General features: G+C 39.7%; 2 protein-coding genes across 3 annotated transcripts; one reads left to right on the top strand and one right to left on the bottom strand.

The window, feature by feature from the left end:
• Positions 1–407: 407 nt before the first annotated feature.
• spint1a (serine peptidase inhibitor, Kunitz type 1 a) lies at positions 408–10,518 on the bottom strand. 2 transcript variants are annotated; one of them, XM_085142493.1, is made up of 10 exons: positions 9,599–10,518; positions 8,965–9,122; positions 8,679–8,820; positions 6,104–6,271; positions 4,899–4,940; positions 4,299–4,427; positions 4,136–4,186; positions 3,845–4,015; positions 2,412–2,474; positions 408–2,209 (listed from the first exon to the last, which is right to left on the bottom strand). In XM_085142493.1, exons 1-10 carry the CDS (start codon positions 10,005–10,007, stop codon positions 2,025–2,027), a joined length of 1,518 nt encoding a protein of 505 aa, XP_084998619.1. In that variant the 5' UTR covers positions 10,008–10,518; the 3' UTR covers positions 408–2,024. The 2 variants fall into 2 exon arrangements, with proteins under 2 accessions (XP_084998619.1, XP_084998618.1); XM_085142492.1 differs by having other exon boundaries at positions 4,299–4,430; positions 9,599–10,511.
• A 2,758-nt stretch (positions 10,519–13,276) lies between these two features.
• ppp1r14d (protein phosphatase 1 regulatory inhibitor subunit 14D) lies at positions 13,277–20,363 on the top strand. The gene is made up of 4 exons (XM_085143043.1): positions 13,277–13,859; positions 19,269–19,349; positions 19,723–19,755; positions 19,859–20,363. Exons 1-4 carry the CDS (start codon positions 13,680–13,682, stop codon positions 19,925–19,927), a joined length of 363 nt encoding a protein of 120 aa, XP_084999169.1. The 5' UTR covers positions 13,277–13,679; the 3' UTR covers positions 19,928–20,363.
• The last annotated feature ends 211 nt before the right edge of the window (positions 20,364–20,574 follow it).

Consider the following 20,574-nt stretch of genomic DNA (forward strand, 5'->3'; position numbering starts at 1 on the left):
ACTTAGATCTCATTGCTCTCACCTCACAGGTTTCAGCACTTCTTCTTTCAACAGATCACCTAGAAGCCAGCAGAGGTCAGCAGAAAGATAAACCACCTTCACTTTGCATAGCCTTATGTGCTAACCGTATATCTGAACACAAAATTTGGTTATCAGGACTTAAAATTTTATATCTTGTAAATAAATGACAATAATCATATTAATATGACTTCCTATCCAGAACTTTACAAGCGTATCTGTGCGCTGTGAATACTCATTTACATGTTTTATTTTTGGTTTGTTATTTTTAATAAATTAGCAAGAATTTCTAGCATTTTTTTTCTTTCCATTTTGGTGTGTTGTGCATTGAAGAGGTGAAAAATGAATAGAATCCATTTTGAAATGACGTTGGTAAAATGTTGAACCCATGTCATTAGTTTCCCGATGTGCCATTATATCACGTTTTATGTTGTTGTGCAGAAAGTGGAAGTGTTGCATCATGCCAGTGAATTTGACAGGATGTGGTTCATTTTCTGAAACTGCTTAAACAGGCATCAGCTGAAGTGGTTTGACTCATTTCAGCCTCAATCATTGCTAATGTGAGCCAAGTCGTGCAAAGTACAGACCAGACAAGTAACCAAACACAACAAAAATACATTTGCACCTTCTGCAAGCCGGAGAACCGAAAGACAAAAAACCCAAAACAGCAAAAGCATATTTAATGCTCTTCAAAATGTCTACAGTCTAGGCTACATTGTGATATTACTGTACAGATTTCAACAACTCAGGTACTTTTATAAGGTTTATAAACTGTATTACCTGTGACTTTTAACCACCTGAAGGTAACATGAGAAAAAAACTTATTTAACAAATACACAGTCACCAGGAAGTGTGTCATGCTCTCCAAGGGTGTCTTAGAAAGCTAGTGTGTATTACCACAAACACATAACGGAAGATACACACGCAGAGCCCAGATAAGCAACATGGTAAATGTATAAAAACCAATAAAAGATCTAATCATAAAGTATATAAAAAAAAAAAAAATCAAAAATCAAATCTATTAATCATCCCAGCTACACATGCACAGACAGGCAGCAGCGTCAGAAGTCTGAAATACTCATTTCACGAAAAAAAAACCCAAATCAAAGCGTGCGGCACATTACACAAGACAGTGTTGCAAGAGCTGACTAAATGAAAACTGAAAAACGTGTTCAAACGAGACAGCCGATGTGTTTTGCATGACAAAGATTTCTCAAATAAAAGTGAGTTAATATTTTTATTAAGGAAGAACATCACGATCCAGCAAATATGTACATTTTATGCTGAATAATTAACTGCAAGTGTATTTTTTAAAGTGTGAATAAGGAATTGATAATATATGATGCTTGTTCTAAAAACAAATATTTAAAAATGATCAACCAAGAAACTTCAGGGTAAAGTGTTGAATATTTAGAGCATTAACTATTCATATGAAATCCATGGGAGTATGTAACAATAGTTTGTAAAACACAATACAAAGAAAATTGGACAGAGTAAAGAAGGCGGCATTAAAGCAACCGCAGTGGCAGTTATGCAGTGTCAGTGGCGTTAAAACATCACTGACATTACATAACCGCAAAATTTCCCAGATTTCAGTTGTAAAAAAAAACAAAAAAACAAAATCAGGAACATTACTTTGTAGAAAGAAGCCAGTTTGGGCCTGATAAGAATGTAGACTTTAGTAATTAAACTGTCCACACGGAGCTATAACATAATTTAATGCAACGATGAACATGTGGAGAACCTTTTTCTTTTGGGGGTGGGTCTGGTTAAAATTGATCATGTCCTGTGGAAATCTACTTTCAAAGAATTAAAAATACTTTCCTATCAGCCTGCACAAACTGCTATCCAACAACTCAAAAAAAAAAAAAAATCAAAAAAATCAAATGAAACCTCACATTTCATCACTGATGACGTCCAAGACATCCTTGGCTGTACATACCTTTAAAAACATACATCTCCAACTCTCAACCTTAACCAAACACCAGCCTGTCATTTCTCATCGATCAGATGGGTTTGGTGGTGCTATTGTAGACCAGAGCGTCTCTGCTCGGCTCCATCGTGGTGTACGTTGCATTACTGGCAGGCAGACGATGGTGCTGGGACTTCCTTCCCTTTAGGAAGTGGTACGCCAGGACGGCTAGAACGATGACAATAGCCACACCCAACACGATAGCTAACGCTAAAATGGCTGTTAAAATGAATTAAAAATAAGCATTACAATTACAGACAATTACAGCATTACATTTTTGGTCATATAAGATCTGAGCTTGAAAAGAGGGTGAAGAGTAATGCTCTTGATGTAAAAGTGGTAGGATGGGTATTTAAACCTCAACTGGCAATAAATTATTTTCCTTTGGTACAGGCATAAATAAAAATAAAGGGTAATATACCTGTTTGGCTGTCACTCTCACTGGTTTCGCTCTCTTGTCTTTCTCTTAAATATACATCATTTTCTGAAAAAGAAAAAGCGGCATGTCATAAAAAAAAAAAGAGTTCCTTTAATATTAAAAACAATCTTTCAGAGGAAAGAGCAGGTGTAAAACCACTGCTGAAGTTGGAAATTGTTGGTAAACTCTTGAACTTGTAACACAAGTTAGTAAAGGAGTTCTGAAGTGTGTAGCATATAGATTTATAATACCCCAAATGCCACATAAACACTAACAAATAGCTAGCAATTTCAATCAATAATTCATTCATTTATACCAGGGTTGTCAGTCATTTTCAATCGTGGGCCACATATAGCCCACTTTGACCTCAGTGGGCTAGACCTGACCAGCGAAACTATGTGAAATTACAGGTAAAGTTCTGATATTTTATTGCCCTGATTGTCTTGTAATTAAAAAAATATGAAGTTTTCTGTAATTCACATAAAATGTCATTTTTATTTTACTGTGAAATCACTGTAAAAAACAAACAAACAAACCCCCAGGGGTGTCGTTACAGGGCCAATTTTGGCCCCCGGGCCATATGCTTGACACCACTGATCTAAACAGCTTAAATAACTTAATATTAACTTGCAGATTTCCTTTGGCCAAACACTTTGACAGTATAGACAGAATGAATTACATTTTACTGCTTCTCTGTATGTTAGCATCTTTTTACTAATCTGACAACTAGCTAATATTTGTGTGTCACCGTGCGACTCGGCTATAATTCATACGGTTCATGAGTCTCATTCAGCCGTATTCAAATTATGCAATAATGTATGACCCAAGGTTTCAGTATTGGTTATCATCACCTCCAGCAATAAATGCATATACATTTTTTGGACCATATGGTAACGCCAGTTTGTCATTTTACAAACAGTTCCATATTTACAGACCCAACAATCATGTAGCAGAGTTGACATTTAGTTGTTTTCACCTGAAACAATATTTAGTTGGCCTTTTTCCTCACCAAATGATCACTAGCTAGTTGTTGGCACCAGCTGGGCAGTAACATACAGTTTATCAGGGCTTTTTATGGTCCACAAATGGCTCAACGGTGAGATAAAAGGTAACGCGAGGTCCACTGTGGAGCTGGCTTCTATCTTTTGTGGGTTCGTGGTAGAATTAATTTGATAAAGAAGCTAAAACTACTGGAAAATAATTCATTTACAGTTCAACTTGTTTACAGTTCATTGTGAGAGCTGTGAACTGCTCCATCAGGACAGGTGTGACATGTCACATGGGCACCTCTAACAAAGGCGCCCAAACTAAACCCGAGGAAAACAAAGAACCATTTAAACTCATGTAGCATAAAAATGGAATGAATAGGAAATTGTACTATCATATATGAAGTCTGGGATTATGTGTACTAGAAATGTATAAAAATAAAACCCTACCTGTGACACCACGGCAATAGTCTTGACAGGCCTCCTCATTCTCAAACTTGTTATCATTTCCTCCGCAGCCACCGTAGTTGAAGCGCAAACACTTCCGTTCGATGGGTTGGTAGTACCACTTAGTCATACTGTCCCTGCAGTCTCCTGGGTCGGGAGTTTCTGTGCAGTGTGCTGTGAATTTCAATAAACCACCACTAAGGTTACATAGATAATAACAGCCTGTGCTACATTTAGAAATAGCTAATTATTTAGCAAATAAACTCTAGAGAATGGCTTAGAAGCTCCAATCACCTTTTTTTTCATTGACTGGAATCTGCCGCAGAATCTCAAAGTTGTTTTTCACTGACGACCACACAGGAGACAACACCAGTTAGCATGACTTTCAAGAAACATTTTATCAGAGTGCTATCAAAGCCCCATTTGTCATCCCACAAGCCCGTTAGCTATTGCTCACACTCGTCGCAGTTCTGCTCATCAGAGCCGTCGGTACACTGTGGTGTTGAGTCACACTCAAGTGCAGGATCCAAACAGCAACCATTAGCACAGGTGAATTGTGTCGCATTACACGGAGCACCGCATTTTTCTGCTGTGACACACAAACATAAGGGAAAGTGTCATTTGTACTGCTCTATGGCCTAGATAGATATTTGCCCTAGATAACTAATTATATCCAATAGCTAATGAACCATCAGAGAACTATCACCTAGAGTTGTGGTGAACTTAGCAGTCAGGCCATAAATTGACATAGTTTTGGTTGTGAGAACAGGTTTTTGTCAAATGGCCGGAAACACAGCTTCAAGGGAATTCTGATGGTGTTTCATAATTGTGTAAATATGAAACTATGTGTCAGTACAAATACATCTGTAAAAGTAAATAAATCACTTTTACATGTTAGCCACTCCCTCATTAGGAACCATTCAGTTTGGCATCAGAGACTAGGGGAGCAACACTGAGGTGACCAAGAAAAACATACAGAGTAGAAAAAGTAGACATGCATTTCCAGTTGTGCACATGAGGCTTCTGGTCTTTTGTTCCGTGACCATCATTTACCTACCTTGATTTTTATGAATAGGTAAACCTCTAACAGATCCTTTTACTGAAAGAAATAAAACAAAAGGAGATTATGATTAAATGAAAATGATTTGTTAATTTTTTTTATTTATTTTTTTTACCAGGGAGTAAGCTACAGAAAGACATTAGTATTGAGATTTTCCTCAAATAAAAAGGGGTTTGATAATATTAAGAAGAAGAAATGTTCATTTCTTTTAATTACAAACTATCAGTGAAGCCATAAAAAAGAAGTAAAAGTAAAATCTTAAAAACATTTATTACAGTGGAATTGAAACAAAAGTATAGTTAATTCCCATCTTGAATTTGAGTAGATTTAAATCCAGACCGAAACAACTGTATTTGAGAATCTTGGAAAATTACACAGAGCTTTTAGATCAGGTCACTGACGTGTCCTGACGGTGACATTTCACCTCTTCAGGCAGAAAGACGACAACTTTCAGCAATAGTCTGCTATCTCAGAATCACTCAACAGAGAGGCTGAGGAGGTATTTTGTCCCTTGGGCGATCAGACAGTATAACACCTGGGGGGATGTTTTCAATTTTTCAAATGTTTTTAAATCAATTAATATATTTTGTATTGTATTACTACTACTTCTAGGTTTTCTGTTAATGCACCTGAGGAGACATTTACACCTACTCTGGAGAGCAGTCTTGACTTGTGCAGAGATAAGTGTACATTTTCTTTACCATACAAAGGACTTTGCACTTATCCATTAGAATCGTGTTCACCGGCATTTTTTGGCTTTGAAGCCTCTACTTGATTTTTCCTTTATTTAAAAAATAATAATAATAATTCATCTTCACTTGCAGGCTCACGTGATTACCTCTCACAGCAGGAGCTATTTGGAGAATGAAACAAAGCCAAAGTCTCACAGCTCTGGGCTGTGTGTGCTCAAAGGGCTGAATCTCTGACACAGTTCTGTCTATGCTGATGTAACTACTCAAACGAAAGCTTAGACCTGAACCTGACACTTAGTGGCAAAAACACTTGTTTTAAATTGAAGGGAATGTTCTAAAACAGGGCTTGAAAATGTAAAAGATGTATACCAGGGCAAGCAGTTACAGTTTGTTCTATATATATATACTCTTATAATCTGTAATGTGAATTGACACACACATATTAATGATCTGTCAGTCATTTAAATGAAAAACAACAAACAGAAGAATAAAAGCATTGATCACAGGTACCTGAACCGTGGCAGGCCTTAACGCACTCGCCCTCGGTGAGATAGTTGTTGAGATTCTCCCTACAGCCCCCAAATAAGAACTCCTCACACTTTTCTTCGGCGCCATTGTAATGCCACCGAGGGAAAGAGCCGCGACACGGTCCAGCCTTCTTCGGAGCCATACAGTGGTCTGATGGGACACAAAATAAAAAGGATTACCTTTGAATCACAGCTAACTTACTCCACCACACATTAAATTTCACTAGTAACTTCACAGCTTGTATGTGTTCACTTGAAAATATGAAACCTGTCAACAGCTTATCAAAAGGCCATTTCTTTGTGACTTTAAGAGGAAACAAATTATGCTTTTTCTTATTTTCAGTAATATAAATACTGCTAAGATCCTATTAAACACGGCCAGAGTTTCAAGCTATGAGCTCAGCGTGTGTGCAAGAAACCCCTGTGAGGCAAAAGGATTCAGGTTGTTCTAAATGCTCACTCTTCCCTCATATATGTTTTATCACTCGGCTCTGGGTATGAGGACAGAAACCTCACACACCTGCTGTTCAAATATTATCTGTGTCAGGGGGAGCCAATTAAAGAAAGTTGGCTTAAAGGGCAATTAGCACCTATCCCTTTAAGACCAAGCACTCGTGCTGATAAGTCAAACAGTGGATGAATCAAGATACTGCACCAAGGCCCTGTGTTAAGATAAATAAGTATAATATGGGACTTTAATTCATCAAAATGACTCTAAAAGAGTCCAACTTGTAAGTAGCTGAAAAGAAATCGTAAAACAGATCCCCATTAACAAATATAAAATCATACGCTATTAGTCAGTTCTTTAAATGTTAATCAGATGCATCAGATGACTTTCTGAAGCAAATTAACAATATGACACTTGCTTTAAGTCCATAATCCAATTTGATCAATCGTATGAGACAGCTGTCCTGTCTCATACGCGATACTTTATTTGATGAGATTCCCTTTGACGTGTGCTTCCTTTTTGTCTTGAGAGCAGACAGATAATTACTTTTGAAACTGCCGTCCAGACAGAAAGAGGGAGCAGAAAGAAGAAGTGGAGAACAAAAGAGCTACAGATCATGTGAATGTGGTTAATGACACAAAAGATTATACAGATTCTTTTTACACTGGAAAAGGAAACGTAGCATTTGGAAGTATAAGCTGTACTTTAATCAGTAAGTTCTCATATTATTTCTTCATTCATGAATGGCAAGAATTGTCATGCAAGAGTCGCGGCACTGACACAAAGGCAAGTCTCAGCAACAATCACACATATTCCACAGAAAGCATTCCTGAACATTATTCAGCACTAAACCTGTTAATGGGTAACTGAACCAACTGCATGGTTAGAAATCTTTGCCTGTCCTTCACTGTATAATCAACCAGCAGATGCAGAACTAAACAAAAGACAACCCCCTACCGCGCACACGTAATTTTAATTTTTTAAAAACAACAGATTTTAAATGACTTTTAATTAGTACGGACACCGACATTTACGGACATTGACGTTTTGTTTGTGCCGCCTAAGCAGAAACCAGACTGACAGGTTCTGCTGAGTTGGGGGAGGAGTGATGGTATCGGGGGAACAGTAAAAACCACAGCGATTGAGATTGCTGACTTCCGTTTTCTCCAGAGAGCGTCATGTCGCCTTACTGTGGTATTTTACAATAGAAGCGACCTGGATATTACTTCCCCTCACACAAAAGGAGAATATTAAACCAGTCGCTTGTGCTCCAAAGTTCATTTTCCTGCTACCAGCCCTCCTTCCCCAGAGTCTTAGAATTGGGTGTAATCTCTTTAAAACACGAGCTTTTATCCCTCTGTGTTCATGTTGTCATGTCACTCTGTCCACAGGAATGAGTCTAGCATGTTGTGACATGTCTGCCAACATGGAAGGACTTCAAGAAGCAACTGAAAACAAGCTGCTTGGAAATGTTTAATAATTACAGGGTCAGGGTGATGCAACAGAAAATTAATTAATTAAAATAAATAATCCATATATTTACATTTTTTTTTTGTAAATATCTGAATTAGGAAGTCTTGACCCCATTAAAGAAAATGTCAACAAATACGATACGGAGGAAAACATGACTCATTACAACTGAAACGGAACCATAGCTCCTGCCAGTCTATCAAGTAATGAAACCTATCGGCCAACTCCAAGCTGAGATGTAATTTCCAGCTTCGGACTGGCAGCGTGGGATTTATGTCCTGAAGACTCTGATCTACAGGGTAAGGTTCTCTCTCCATTTAAAACTTAAAAACAGATACATGGACTGACTCTTAGATATCGCTTTTCTGCTTCAGCATTCAAAGTGCTTTATACAGCAGCCTCAATAACAGAAATAAGCACCTTTGTTCTACACCTAACCCTTCTAACATTCAAACTGTGATCGTGCCAGAGGATACTTTGGCATACAGACTGGAGAAGTCTGGGACAGAACCACCAATCCTTCAAATAGTAGATTCCTTGCTCCACCTCGTGAGCCACGGCCACTGCATAATTTAAATCCCAGTATGTTCAAATCATGCTGAAGGTTCAAACAGCATCTTTCTTCAGACTAGATACTCACGCTCAGACTGCTCAGGAGTGAGGACGAGGACCTTAACATCGGTTGAATCCGACTGGCCGATAGTATCCGTAACAGTCAGCTGGAACCTGTATTTCCCAGATGTCAGGTTGGAAACAACCATTTGGTCTTTAAATTGGATGTCCTGTAGGGCATATAAAGACAGTGTCTCATGTTTTTTTTAGTGAAACAGCAGGTGGATTCAATACAGTTATAGCAGATATTCCTATAAATAAATGCCATCGTCTTAAAATAATGGTGGTAAACTCAGGTTTGTCACTTTCCTCACCTCATAGACAGCATATAGATATTCAGTGAGCATTTTCCACTTGTAGGACACAATCCCTTTGTCATCTCTGCTTTTCATACCATTCAGTACCAGGCTTTCATGAGGCTGGATCACCTGGCCCGGACCTCCATCAGCCACTGGACGACGGTCATCAGTATCTAGAGTGAAACCGTGAGATTAGTGGGAATCCCATTTTGACCAGTTTTAACAGAAAATGTAAAAGAAATAAGCAACAAGACAAAAACAGTACAAGCAACTAAACAAGCTGAAAACGAGATGAACATGCTAACCCTTCCAGGCATGTAGGAACACGCAAAACTGAAGATTACTGCCATAGATATGAAGAACAAGATATGCTTGTTATCATTAAAAAAAAAATAAAAAAAAAATAAATTGTGAATCAAAACTAGTGGATTTAATTATCGGAGTGTACTAACAAATTTGGCAAATTCATGCCCTTTAAGCATTTAAACAGGACACCCTCATAATGTCTGTTGTGAAGTTGGGTTCCTTAGAAAAAAGAAATGTCACTACTGGATGTTCCCACAGTTATAGTCCGTATGCATGTCAGATATTCACAAAGGCATAACTAACAACACTATGACAAATATTCTTTTGTGAGTTTTGACCTTACCTGGGTCGGGGTGATTAACATGATACCTGCTAAAAATGCTCTTGTGGATATAACTGTCGTATCCTTTCTTCCCAACAAAGTGGCAAACGTATTTCTGTTTGTACAGGCAATCAAAGAGAAAGCAGGAGCTGATCGTGCCTTCCTCCTCTCCCTCCTCCATGAAGGCGACATTGCACCTGGAATCTTTGCAGCAGGCTTGCACGCAGTCCTTGTGTCGATACAGTTTCGGCGACGAAATAAACGTCGCCCCGTCTTTCACAGATCCGTCGGCATCGAGCACAAAGTCATCCCGACCTTTCTCGAATTGGGCCAAGCATTCCTCACCAACCAGCTGACCAGCGGTGGTTACAACAAGTAACGAGAGCAGCAGCGCACACGCACCCGATCGTCCTTTAATTAATGAATACATTATTTTAAAATAAGAGTCCCACAATGGCAAATTGACGCAAATAAAATCCAGAAGTGAAAGTGAAATCGGTTCAATATATATATATATAAACAGCCACAGGTGGGAAAACTTCTAACAAAAAACAAAAAACAACCTAAAAAGAGAGACCAGTTTAGGCCTCAAAGCTAAACAACACTTCTCCTCCTCGGCAGTCGACTCTGATTAAACTCTCGAGAAACTAACAACTTCCTGATATTCCACAAGACGTATCTGAGTGCTACCACACTGATCTGACACTTTACGAGACTGAAACTCAGAAGAGATTAACCTGTTTGATGTCGGCAAAAACCACGGACTCAACGACATAGCCCAGGTGACTCACCTGAGATACAGGAAGTGAAATTCCACTCTTCAGCCGCGCCACTCCCTTCTCTCGCCTAACAAAACAGGGACAGAGGACCGAGCGTGTGAGTGTAAAGCAGCACTGTAAACACCCGGGCGACACTCTAGTCAATCAATCGGTCCTCAACCTTTAGGGTTGATTTCAAGTTACATTAGTAGATATAAAATAAAATAATATCAGTCAGCAATAAAACAACTAAACAAAACACACGTATTTATTTTAACGCTATACAAACGACTGTTTTTTTTTTGTTGTTTTTTTTTAAATTAATTAGTAAATGAGATAAATCTAAAAATCTGTCAGATAAACCAGTCGTGGGCAACAAGAGAAAATACAAATATTAAAATGAATGAATATAGAAAAAATACTATTAAATCTTCTTTCATAGTAATCAGAAATGTAAAGCGAAAACCAACATTAAGATCTTGAGAACACGGAGTGCCACCAGTTTTAACGTGCATGCGCACTGAAGTCTCTCCTCAATGCAGATAGCGTTAAATAGCGTTAATCCCGGGATTAACGCTATCTATCTATCTATCTGTGTGTGTGTGTCTGTATATATATATATATATATATATATATATATATATATATATATATATATATATATATATATATATATATATATATATATATATATATATCACCCTAATTTTTCTTTTTCTTGATAGTTATGAAAAGTTGTGGAGACCTCGTTGTGTTGAGATCTGGTGAGCATAGCAGCTGTGACAGCATTTGGGTGTCATTTTCACACTCATGAAAACCATTTAGTGACCTCCTCTGCCTGATGGGGGGAACTGCCACCTCTGAAGAAACCACTGCCATCAGGATAGAAACGTTTAATTGCATGATTTAAGCGATCGGGAAAACTTTGTAAAGTGAAGTGACCGTGCACTCTGAGGAGACAAGTAGAAGTAACACCTCTCCCCGCAAAATAACGCGATGATAGCATGCCCTACCTACACCACACATGAATCACTCAGTTGTGAGAATATGGAGAGGAATGACTCATCGGTTAATATCGTTTCCCACTGCATCTCTAGACTAGTGCCTGTGGCTTTTGTACCACAGACGTGCATTTATCATTGTAATAGGGTTTGTGCACTGCAACACAATATCTCCCTTTATGTAAATGTCACTGAAAGGTTTTTGCTGTGTTCTGTTTCTCCTCACATATTGCACTAATGCACATCAAACGTGAGCTGCTGACCACAATTTCCAAGCCTTTTTTTTTTTTTGAAACTGATGTCTTTACCATAGATGCAAATTAGGAATTCTTCCAAAATGGAAAAAGCTGAACAGTCTCTGTGGCTGTGAAGCTCCTCTTTCAGTGTCTAATTACTTACCCTATTTTTTTTTATACTGTCACGGACCTAAAATGTTCATGAGCTTTAATCCAGAAGATGGCAGTATGGCCCCACCAAATACTGAACAAGCTGGCTTGGGTGAGCAGTTTATTATTTATTTCTAAAATTACTGTAAAAAAATAAAATAAACAAACAAACCAAAACATGCGTTTAGCCCTGACATGAAAAAAACAAAACAAAAGGACCCATCTTTTAAATTCCCAGCAGCCCCAGTTCTCTTTGTCATAGTAACACTGAGCTGATTCAGGCTGGTGAGTCATTAAAATATGTGACCAGTCAGGAAGCAACGCATGAACCAGGTGTGGAGCAACAGGAAGTTGATAATCAAATTATGCAATGTAAATAATTTGGTTTAGAAATGTTGAAAGACAAAAACACTCAGAAAATTACTATCTTGTAGAAAACAAAGTTAGTGGGGTTATCTGTGAACTCTGCTGCCTAAAAGGACCCATCTTCAGCCCTACGGGTCACACGAGCTGAGGTCAAGCTTATTTATTGGCCTTGCTTTCTTTTTCTGTCACCTACAATGAGTCACCCTGATAGGCCTGAGGTGAGAAGGCTTAGCCTTTTTTTTAGACAACCCAATAGAGCAGAACCAAGTAGCCATAAGATGGGATGGATGAATTTGTTTGCTTGGAAAGGTGAGCTGCTCGAGGCACTCAATAATTCAGTGTTTGTAACAGACGGTGCATCAGTGGGTGAACACTTGCAGGCATGCCTGATGGATAGTCCCTGCCAAAAGCCAAAAAAGCTGAACCCCATTATTCATATCGTAATATGATCTGTGGAAACTCTGCAGCCTGTTGCCTCTCTTGTCTCAGCTGTAATAATCTGGCATAGGTGTCCACTACTATGCCACTACTATGAATTTTTTTGACCTGTGGGGTGGAGTGCTGCTGTTTGACTTTGGAAACACTGATGCTTTCAGACTTTTGTCGTTTGACTTCTAAAGAGTCATAAACACTGCTGCTGCCGCTGCTTCATCCATTATTTACCTGTGCGTAACTGAGGATGCCAATTGGACTTCAAGGCTTATTAAACGCACACCTGATAATACCCATTATAAAGGACAAAGCAGCTACCATACTAGAGGAACCCTGGATCACCTGTCAGGTTGGGGGGGACCCAGCTATAGTTAGAAGTGTTTGTGAACTTAAGAAGCATCAAGGATGGCAAACCCATTTGAGTCTGTCAACTTATAAATACTTAAAGTACTTTTACTGAGGGGGGAAACAATAAAAAAGAGCACGAGTTGTGTGCCAGTAATGACAGGATTGGCAAGATGTGCAATGATCAGAGGGGAAAGATCAAAAGTGCAAAAGGATATGCTGAGATATTTTCACCCAGAGTTATTATCCTAACTTGATAGAAGGCAGTTGCCCTTTCACCCATTCTCACCCATTTTTATTGCTGTAATTGACCTATGCCCATCCCCTCCCCCAACCACCTTTCCCCATCCACCCCTTCCTGATATAAGACAAAGAGAGCAAAACGCAAACACACACCCTGTAAAGTGTGTGCACATACACACATGCAGAGGCAAGCTCGGAGCCATATCTCATTACCATTCCACTGATAGTGCAGCCAGTGGGTGTTGCAAGAGGAGGAGAGAAGGAGAGCAAGACAGTGAGCTTTAGAGAGGGACAGAGAGAGAGAGAGAGAGAGAGAGAGAGAGAGAGAAGGGGGGTCGGGGGGTGAGGACAAGCAGGGAACCAGAGGCAGTGCTAAGGAGAAGGAGGGGAGAGCACGAGCACTCCACAAAGATAACAGGAAACACAGGAGATACGTGTGGGAGCAGCGTATCACTAAAAGAAAAGCAGAGACAGAGCAGGGGATTCAGAGTCTGCAAGTCCAGCGTGCCTGTAGGTCTGTCTGTGTTCCAGCTCGGTGCGTTTCCACGGATCTCCTGAGGCCGTGGCAGCCATGGCGTCAGACCCTAGCACCCAGTCCAGGGTGATGTTCCAGGCAACAGACAAAGCAGAGGAGCCAGCGCACCGCAAACTTGGCAAGCTGACAGTCAAATACAACCGCAAGGACCTGCAGAAGAGGCTGGATATCGAGGAGTGGATCGATGGGCAGCTGCACCTGCTGTTTGACTGTGAGGTAGGACGGGGCTGGCTCACACAGACACTCACTCAGAAACACGCTGGCCAAAGAGGAGGAGAGGGGAGCAAGTAAGGGGAGAGGCACCGAGCCGCTCAAAAACGTTGCTTGTAATAGAAATGACAAGAACCTCATAGAGGAGTGGGTGGTAGGAAAGTAGCTGTGTTTCACGGCTGTTCTTTCTGGTACAGAAACCCTCGCATGTCATCAAAATGACTGAGGTGCCAGCTGTGTGGTGTTCTGCACTAAGAGATCGAATGATTTTGCAGAGAGGGGACGTGACTAGTAAGCACGACCACAATTACACACCTCGGTCTCTTTAAGCATATGTGGTCGCCATGTGGCTACATTAAGATACGAGGCGTTTAGATGATGTCCCTGCACATAACAAAGTTGTACAGTGAGGCAAGCAACAGTAACAGTGAGTCAGTGCACCAAAACAATTATGTCACAATTCCAACGTCTGCGTGTCTTGTGACAGATTCGCCCAGTCACTCAGTAACTATGTAATCGAAAATACAGTACATAGTTTGATTGCTCACATATAAGGAAATGATTAATGGTGATGGTTTCGATATAGAAATTAACATGCAGCAGGCACTGGAAAAAACAAAAGATATGCAGTCTGTATTACCACAGGACATATGTGATGGTTAAAAAGTTACATCATGGAAAAGCATTACTATTACTTCCATAGCGAATTTATTCCATGCTCTGAAGACGGCTTCGTTTTAATACAGCGAGGACTCTACCAACAACAACATCCTTCATATCTTCCCTCCTGCACGGTGGGATGCAATCCAATTATGTCAGAGGCTCCATATTGATTTGCTTGGCGTTCACCAAGGGGAAACCATGGCAACAGATGTCTCGTCGCCTACACGAGGCGGTGTGGCACGTTGGAATTAAGGGTGCCTGTTAAAGGAGGGCGAGCTTTCCAGTGACGACGTGGATCAGATGACAATGCAGCCTCAGTTTCGTGCCGGAGATGTCAGAGACAAAGTATTTCTCGTTTCTCTCAAACCACACGGAGGCTCTCCTCACTTTAAGATGGTCTAGAGCCACCTCTCTGCCTGGCATCCCTTTACATGATCAATAAACCCTTTTCATGTTGCATAAAGCAATGCATAATAGTTGAATCTGATGACCCTGAATCCTCTGTTAGTTACACTGTGAGCGTTTCTTCTTCACTCTTTATTTGTGTTTATACACATTTTGTCCTGTCCTGGCTGTGTCTTTCTGAGTCTGGTTTTGCTGGAGATTTCTTCCTGTTAAAAGGGAGTTTTTTCTTCTCGCTTTTTTCAAGCGTTTGCTCAAAGGTGGTCGTTACCTTTACCTTACAATATAAAGCCCCTTAAAGTGACTGCTGTTGTGATTTGGTGCTACATAAAAAAAATTGAATTGTAATTGAATTGAATATAGTAACACTGCAGAGCACGAGCAGGTGGGCAGATCTATGGCTGCCTGCGGACAGGGAAGTTCTGTGGAGAAAATCTGAACATGATTAGATAACGTCCCTATCTAAACCAGGGTTAAGCCTGGCTGCCTTAAAGTTAAACCATTTGAGTCACAATTCAGGGTACTTAAGTGTTTTCCTCCTCAGGATACTTGTTTTGTGAGCCTCTTGGTAGTATATGTTAATATGCTTGCGATGCTGAGGGCAGAATAAATCACATTAGTTGAAACTGGGACACGTAGACAAAAAAGTCTTGTCTCTGTCTACTATTTTGATCTTGTCCCAGAAACATACAAGTATTTTAGTACTTCTGCTTTTTCGTTCTGGTTCTAACGTGATCTAACATAAGTGTAAATGTGCAGCACATGTACAGCGCAGATAGCAGATGTTTGCCCTGCCGCAGGATGGACAGATTCTCGGTACTGACAACAGAGCAATAACACAATGCATTTCTTTGATGGGTTTACAATAATACCTGCTACCACTGACTTCAAGTACCTTGTCTTTACAATTTTCTTAAGACAAACCTACATTCTTTACATATGGAAATTAAGGCTCAACTTTCCAGTTTGGATAGCCTGAATATTTGCATCAGGTCCTCATGTGGGATTATTTGCTCTTGTCCACGTGCACAGGCCAGTGTAATGAATTTTGCATGGGCTCAGGGGAAGGTTCCTTTGTTGGTTCTCCGAGTCTTCCGCGTGGAAGCATTTACCGTCAGTCCCCTGTGTCACCGCCTGAATTATTTAGACACATCTCTAATTCATAGAAAGTACTGCCTCAGTCTGGTGTGGCGGCTTCCGTTTGCAGAATTCACACCTTTTCAAACTATACTATACAAACTATATACTAAGTAAAGAATTCTAAAATAGGCAATGCAACCTCTCACTCTGCATGCTTCGATTTAGACAGACCCCACTTCTATTTTCCCCACTGAGTGTCAGTCTTCTTCAGTGAAAACTTGTTTTTTTAAATGTGCAGACTGCAGAAATTACCACCGAGAGACAGTAATTTGTTTGAGACTTTATGCAGACTGGGATGAATCCTATGAAGTTCAGCTGATTCTTGTTTAAAAATTGCTCAGATTTTGTATGTAATTAGACAACGGGATATGGCTCCCTTTTTTCTCTTGCAACTCTGCCGTGACTCACTCGCTGAAGTTAATGAATATTTTGAGATGTGGACAGCTCGTGCTTCTGGCAGGAAAAAGGAAGGGGATGATAAGTTAACATGTGCCGGCATCTTCCCGAAACAAGACACGTTTTCCTGGGCACGGCTTCCTGTGTAATAACAAACACCATGATGAGCGTTTGATGTTAATGTTTTGTTAATATCTTGTTATAAGGAAATGCTACTGAACTGTGTTACTGACTGTGTTATGAAATTACAGGAAGTTCAACTAAACCTGTTATAATAATAAAAAAAGAAAAAAAAAGAAAAGGCCTGTCGTGTTGTTAGCTGCTCATGCCCACAATAGTGAAGTGTTAGTGAAAATAGCAAACCCTTCCTGTCTAATCCCTGCTGCTGCTTAGCAAAGAATAATACAGCATCATCAAATCTAAGTGTTCAGTGGTCACAGCAATAAGCAAAGTTTAGTTTGCTTATTATTCACCAGCTGATTATTAGAGCTATGCAAAAGTGGTAATGCTCTTCTTAATATCAGTAAATATCCAAATTGAAGCTGAATAAAAAATCAGACATAGCTTGAATTTCCTGTCTGGTACTTAATAAATGTCAAGGAGTGATATTGATTGCTCAGTTAACAGGTCAAAGGTTACCAAAGTCATTATTCCCTTGGGATATCAAATGTCAACACATTACACAACAATTTTATTGGCTCAGACACCCTCTCTTGATTTAAGCAGTGAGAATATCACAACCTAAGGCAAAACTAATGGCAAACACTCTGTACATAGTAGCTACTGTTCTATATGTGGACAGTTTCCCATCACTGCAGCTCAGGAGTGCTTGCAGAGAGTGTTTTAGGTCAACTCCCGATAATGGTGAAATGTAAAAATTGTAAAATTCCAGTGGAAGTCGTCTTATCTTCGCAACATATTTGCACTACTACCATCTGAAGCTTCAGCCCTCTGAGAGCCACTTTGATATTCATGAATTTCAGCGTTAGTGCCAACATTGGTTTTAGCTTTAGTATATTGCTTTTTAACTTCAGAAAAGTGCTGCTGAGATGGTTTCCACCCAGAGGCCTCATTAAAATGCCCTTTCCCTCTCACAATGAAGGTAAATCCCGGCGAGAAATACTGGGAAGTTAGAATGAGGACCAGATTGTGAGTCTTCGTGATAAACGCATGTGTTCCTCCCAGCAAGGGGAAGCCGTCGCTCATTGATATTCAGCAGTGCTCTGCATTGCCTCACTTTCAGAGGCAGACTGAGGAAGTTTAAGAGCAGTATAAGTACATGAGAGCTCTAGGTTTCCTTTTCACTGGACATGAAGTATACTTATACACGTTTCTATTCTCATACAATTATAGTAGAGCCACTGAATGGCTCCAAATGGTGAAAATTAAACCTCTTCAGCCATGTCATAGGAAATCTTAGCACTGTTTGGAAGGCATACTGAACACAATTCTACAAAACCCCAATCCATTTTAATAAATACAAGTATAATAATAAATATAATAAGTATTCACTGCTTTTTTTCTTTTAGTCATTAAGATGCTTCGTTGAAGTTTTTCAGGATTACACTATCAGCACTTTTGAACCAGGTCAAGTACAAAAAGACCAACCGCAGTACAGTTGGTAAAGCAAAGTCCATAAATGCACAGCTTAGATATAATAATAATAATAATAAAAAAAAACCTTCAGCACTGCATTTATCCTGCAGACATCAGCAGAATTACACAGGGTCCAAATTGGCAGTGTGTATCAATTAGAGGCAGGCACGGGGGCCCATCTATTCTGCCACTCAGCACTCCCGCATTGATCAGCTCTCTCTCCACATCTAGAAAGCTGTGTGAGCCCCGTCCTTTCATGCCATGAAAGCTCCCAAACCAGAAAATATTCCTCCTAATAAAAAAGAGACCACACTGGTCAAATATGAGCGTGCACCTGCTGACTCCAGATATCTTCGAGGTCCTCCAGTGAGCACTCCTCATTCTCCCTGAAAGGTGTTCAGAGCTTGTTACATACAGTAAAGTGATTGCTTTGCTATGTTTGGCCTTGAGAGTGGAGAGTGCTATGTTTTACAGTCTTCACATATAATTGCTGTTAATCTTTAAAAATGATGCAATCTATAGGTCGTTACATTGCAGTTGGGAGCGCTCGTGGGTTTTTGTTGTTTTTTGTTTTCCAGGTGTGCAGTATTAAAAACATGTGACGTGCATCAGAGATTAATATGTAAAAAAAAAAGTGGCGGAGCTGGGAAACCAGCTGGCTAAACCATCCATAAAATTTGAATCCTGAATCCTCATACAGCCTTTCTGTCTACATCCATCAGCCCACTGCAGCTTTTCCCATCAAGTCAATCAATTTTTAATTTTGTTTTATATAAAATGCTTTTATCCTCTACAGTAAACCCACACCAAGATAACTAATAAATTTGTCCCATGTTCCTCCCCTCACCGCCAACCAGTCGTCAGATGGCTGCCCATCCCTGAGCCTGGTTCTTCCTGTAAAAAGGGAGGTTTTCTTTCCCACTGACACCAAGTGCTTGCTCATCGGGTTGGAATATCTGATTGGTTTTCTCTCTAAAGTGCCTTGATGTGGTTTTCGTTGTTATTTGGCGCTATATTACTAAAATGGAATTGAACTGAAAAAGTAAGCCTTAGTCTTCTGTCTGAATGACTACGTTTAGTTGGCTGGAAAGATGAGGAGGGATAAAAAGCCAAGAAGCCCACATTATACAATCCAATTTGTAGGAGTTTGTGAGGCATGCAGAAACACAAATCTCAATGAATATGGTCTTTAACTTTTATTCCTCTCCACTCTCACAGGAAGAAGAGATCCCAGAGTTAGAAATCGACATAGACGAGCTCCTGGAGCTGTCGGATGAGGGGCAAAGAACCCGGCTGGAGGTAGGATTGTGTAGAATAGCCTAAATACTGATCTGATTAAATATTCCAATTGCTTGTTAATGACTTGTCAGTCATTTATTATTGTTGAGTGTATCTGCAACTAGTTCCCCTAAATTACATAAGTATATTAGTGCTGTCAGCGTTAATCTCGTTAAAATGACGTTAGCGCCATACCAGCATTAACGCGGCAACTCTCCGGATCGCCCCCTGTGAGGGCAGCACGGCGGTGAAGCCCCTCGCTGACAGCACTAATGTACATATTCGTATTTGGTTGTCCTTAAGAAGAAACTGACTCATAATGAAATCCTGTTGTGCAATGTATTCAAAGAAAAAGCAATGGAAAAGTGTATACCTCTTTCTGTTTGTTCATTAGGAGTTGTTGCAAGAATGCGGGAAGCCAAAAGAGGTGAGACAAAAACTTAGAAAAGAGGACTGAAATAATAAGTCTGCCTATTATTTTTTTAAAGTTACATAAAAAATTAAATAAAATTTCCCCATCTTCTCCATAGGATTTTATCAACGGGCTGCTCTACAGGATAAAGGGTCTACGTAAAATGTCAGGTCCACTGAAGAAATAATTGTAGGTCAAATTAAGAATGGAGACAATGTGGAGCCGCTCATCTTCCCGTCCCCCCCACGCATTAACCATTTGGATGCCTGTAGGTGTGGATCAGAGGGACTATATTCCTGCCCCCTGCCTCCTCTTCCTCCTCCTGCTGGGTCATCATCAATGTAACACCAGAGCTGTGGGGCTTTGAATTGATTTTTTTTTTAATGTTGTTATTTCAAATTCATTTATAGACTGCTTCAACATTTTGTTTCCCAATACCATACCAATAACGTACACGTGATACAAGCTGTACTGACTATTACTCAGACGGACTGTTTTTTGTGTATGACTGTACATTTTTAGTTGCTTATTTATGTACATAAATATTTTTGTTCAGATAACAGTGTTGTCAAAATGTAAAAAAAAAAAAGTAAAATAAAAACATTTCAACATTTTCAAGACAATGCTCACATCTGATTTTTAACAAAGTGATACACCAATATGCTTCATCGGGTATTATCATTTCCACTCATTCAAATAAATATTGGCGTGTACATTACACTAATTGGTTTACAGTACCAGTTAAACTACCCTGAGCTCATAACTGCTCAGAAACACAGATAATGATTTTGCCCTACTGTCTACAGACAACTTTCCTACAGAACGGCAGTCAGC

This window comes from Neolamprologus multifasciatus, chromosome 19, assembly GCF_963576455.1.
Source record: "Neolamprologus multifasciatus chromosome 19, fNeoMul1.2, whole genome shotgun sequence".
Lineage (NCBI taxonomy): Eukaryota > Metazoa > Chordata > Actinopteri > Cichliformes > Cichlidae > Neolamprologus > Neolamprologus multifasciatus.

What these genes read in the sequence shown, in the direction of transcription:
- spint1a (XM_085142492.1), bottom strand. Translation starts at nt 10,007, where the DNA reads ATGTATTCATTAATTAAAGGACGATCGGGTGCGTGTGCGCTGCTGCTC. An exon ending in TAAGGCCTGCCACGGTTCAG is followed by an intron (nt 4,941 to 6,103) that starts GTACCTGTGATC and finishes TATTTCTTTCAG; the next exon opens with TAAAAGGATCTGTTAGAGGT. An exon ending in TCCAGTCAATGAAAAAAAAG is followed by an intron (nt 4,016 to 4,135) that starts GTGATTGGAGCT and finishes TGAAATTCACAG; the next exon opens with CACACTGCACAGAAACTCCC.
- ppp1r14d (XM_085143043.1), top strand. Translation starts at nt 13,680, where the DNA reads ATGGCGTCAGACCCTAGCACCCAGTCCAGGGTGATGTTCCAGGCAACA. An exon ending in ACCTGCTGTTTGACTGTGAG is followed by an intron (nt 13,860 to 19,268) that starts GTAGGACGGGGC and finishes CCACTCTCACAG; the next exon opens with GAAGAAGAGATCCCAGAGTT. An exon ending in GGCAAAGAACCCGGCTGGAG is followed by an intron (nt 19,350 to 19,722) that starts GTAGGATTGTGT and finishes TTTGTTCATTAG; the next exon opens with GAGTTGTTGCAAGAATGCGG.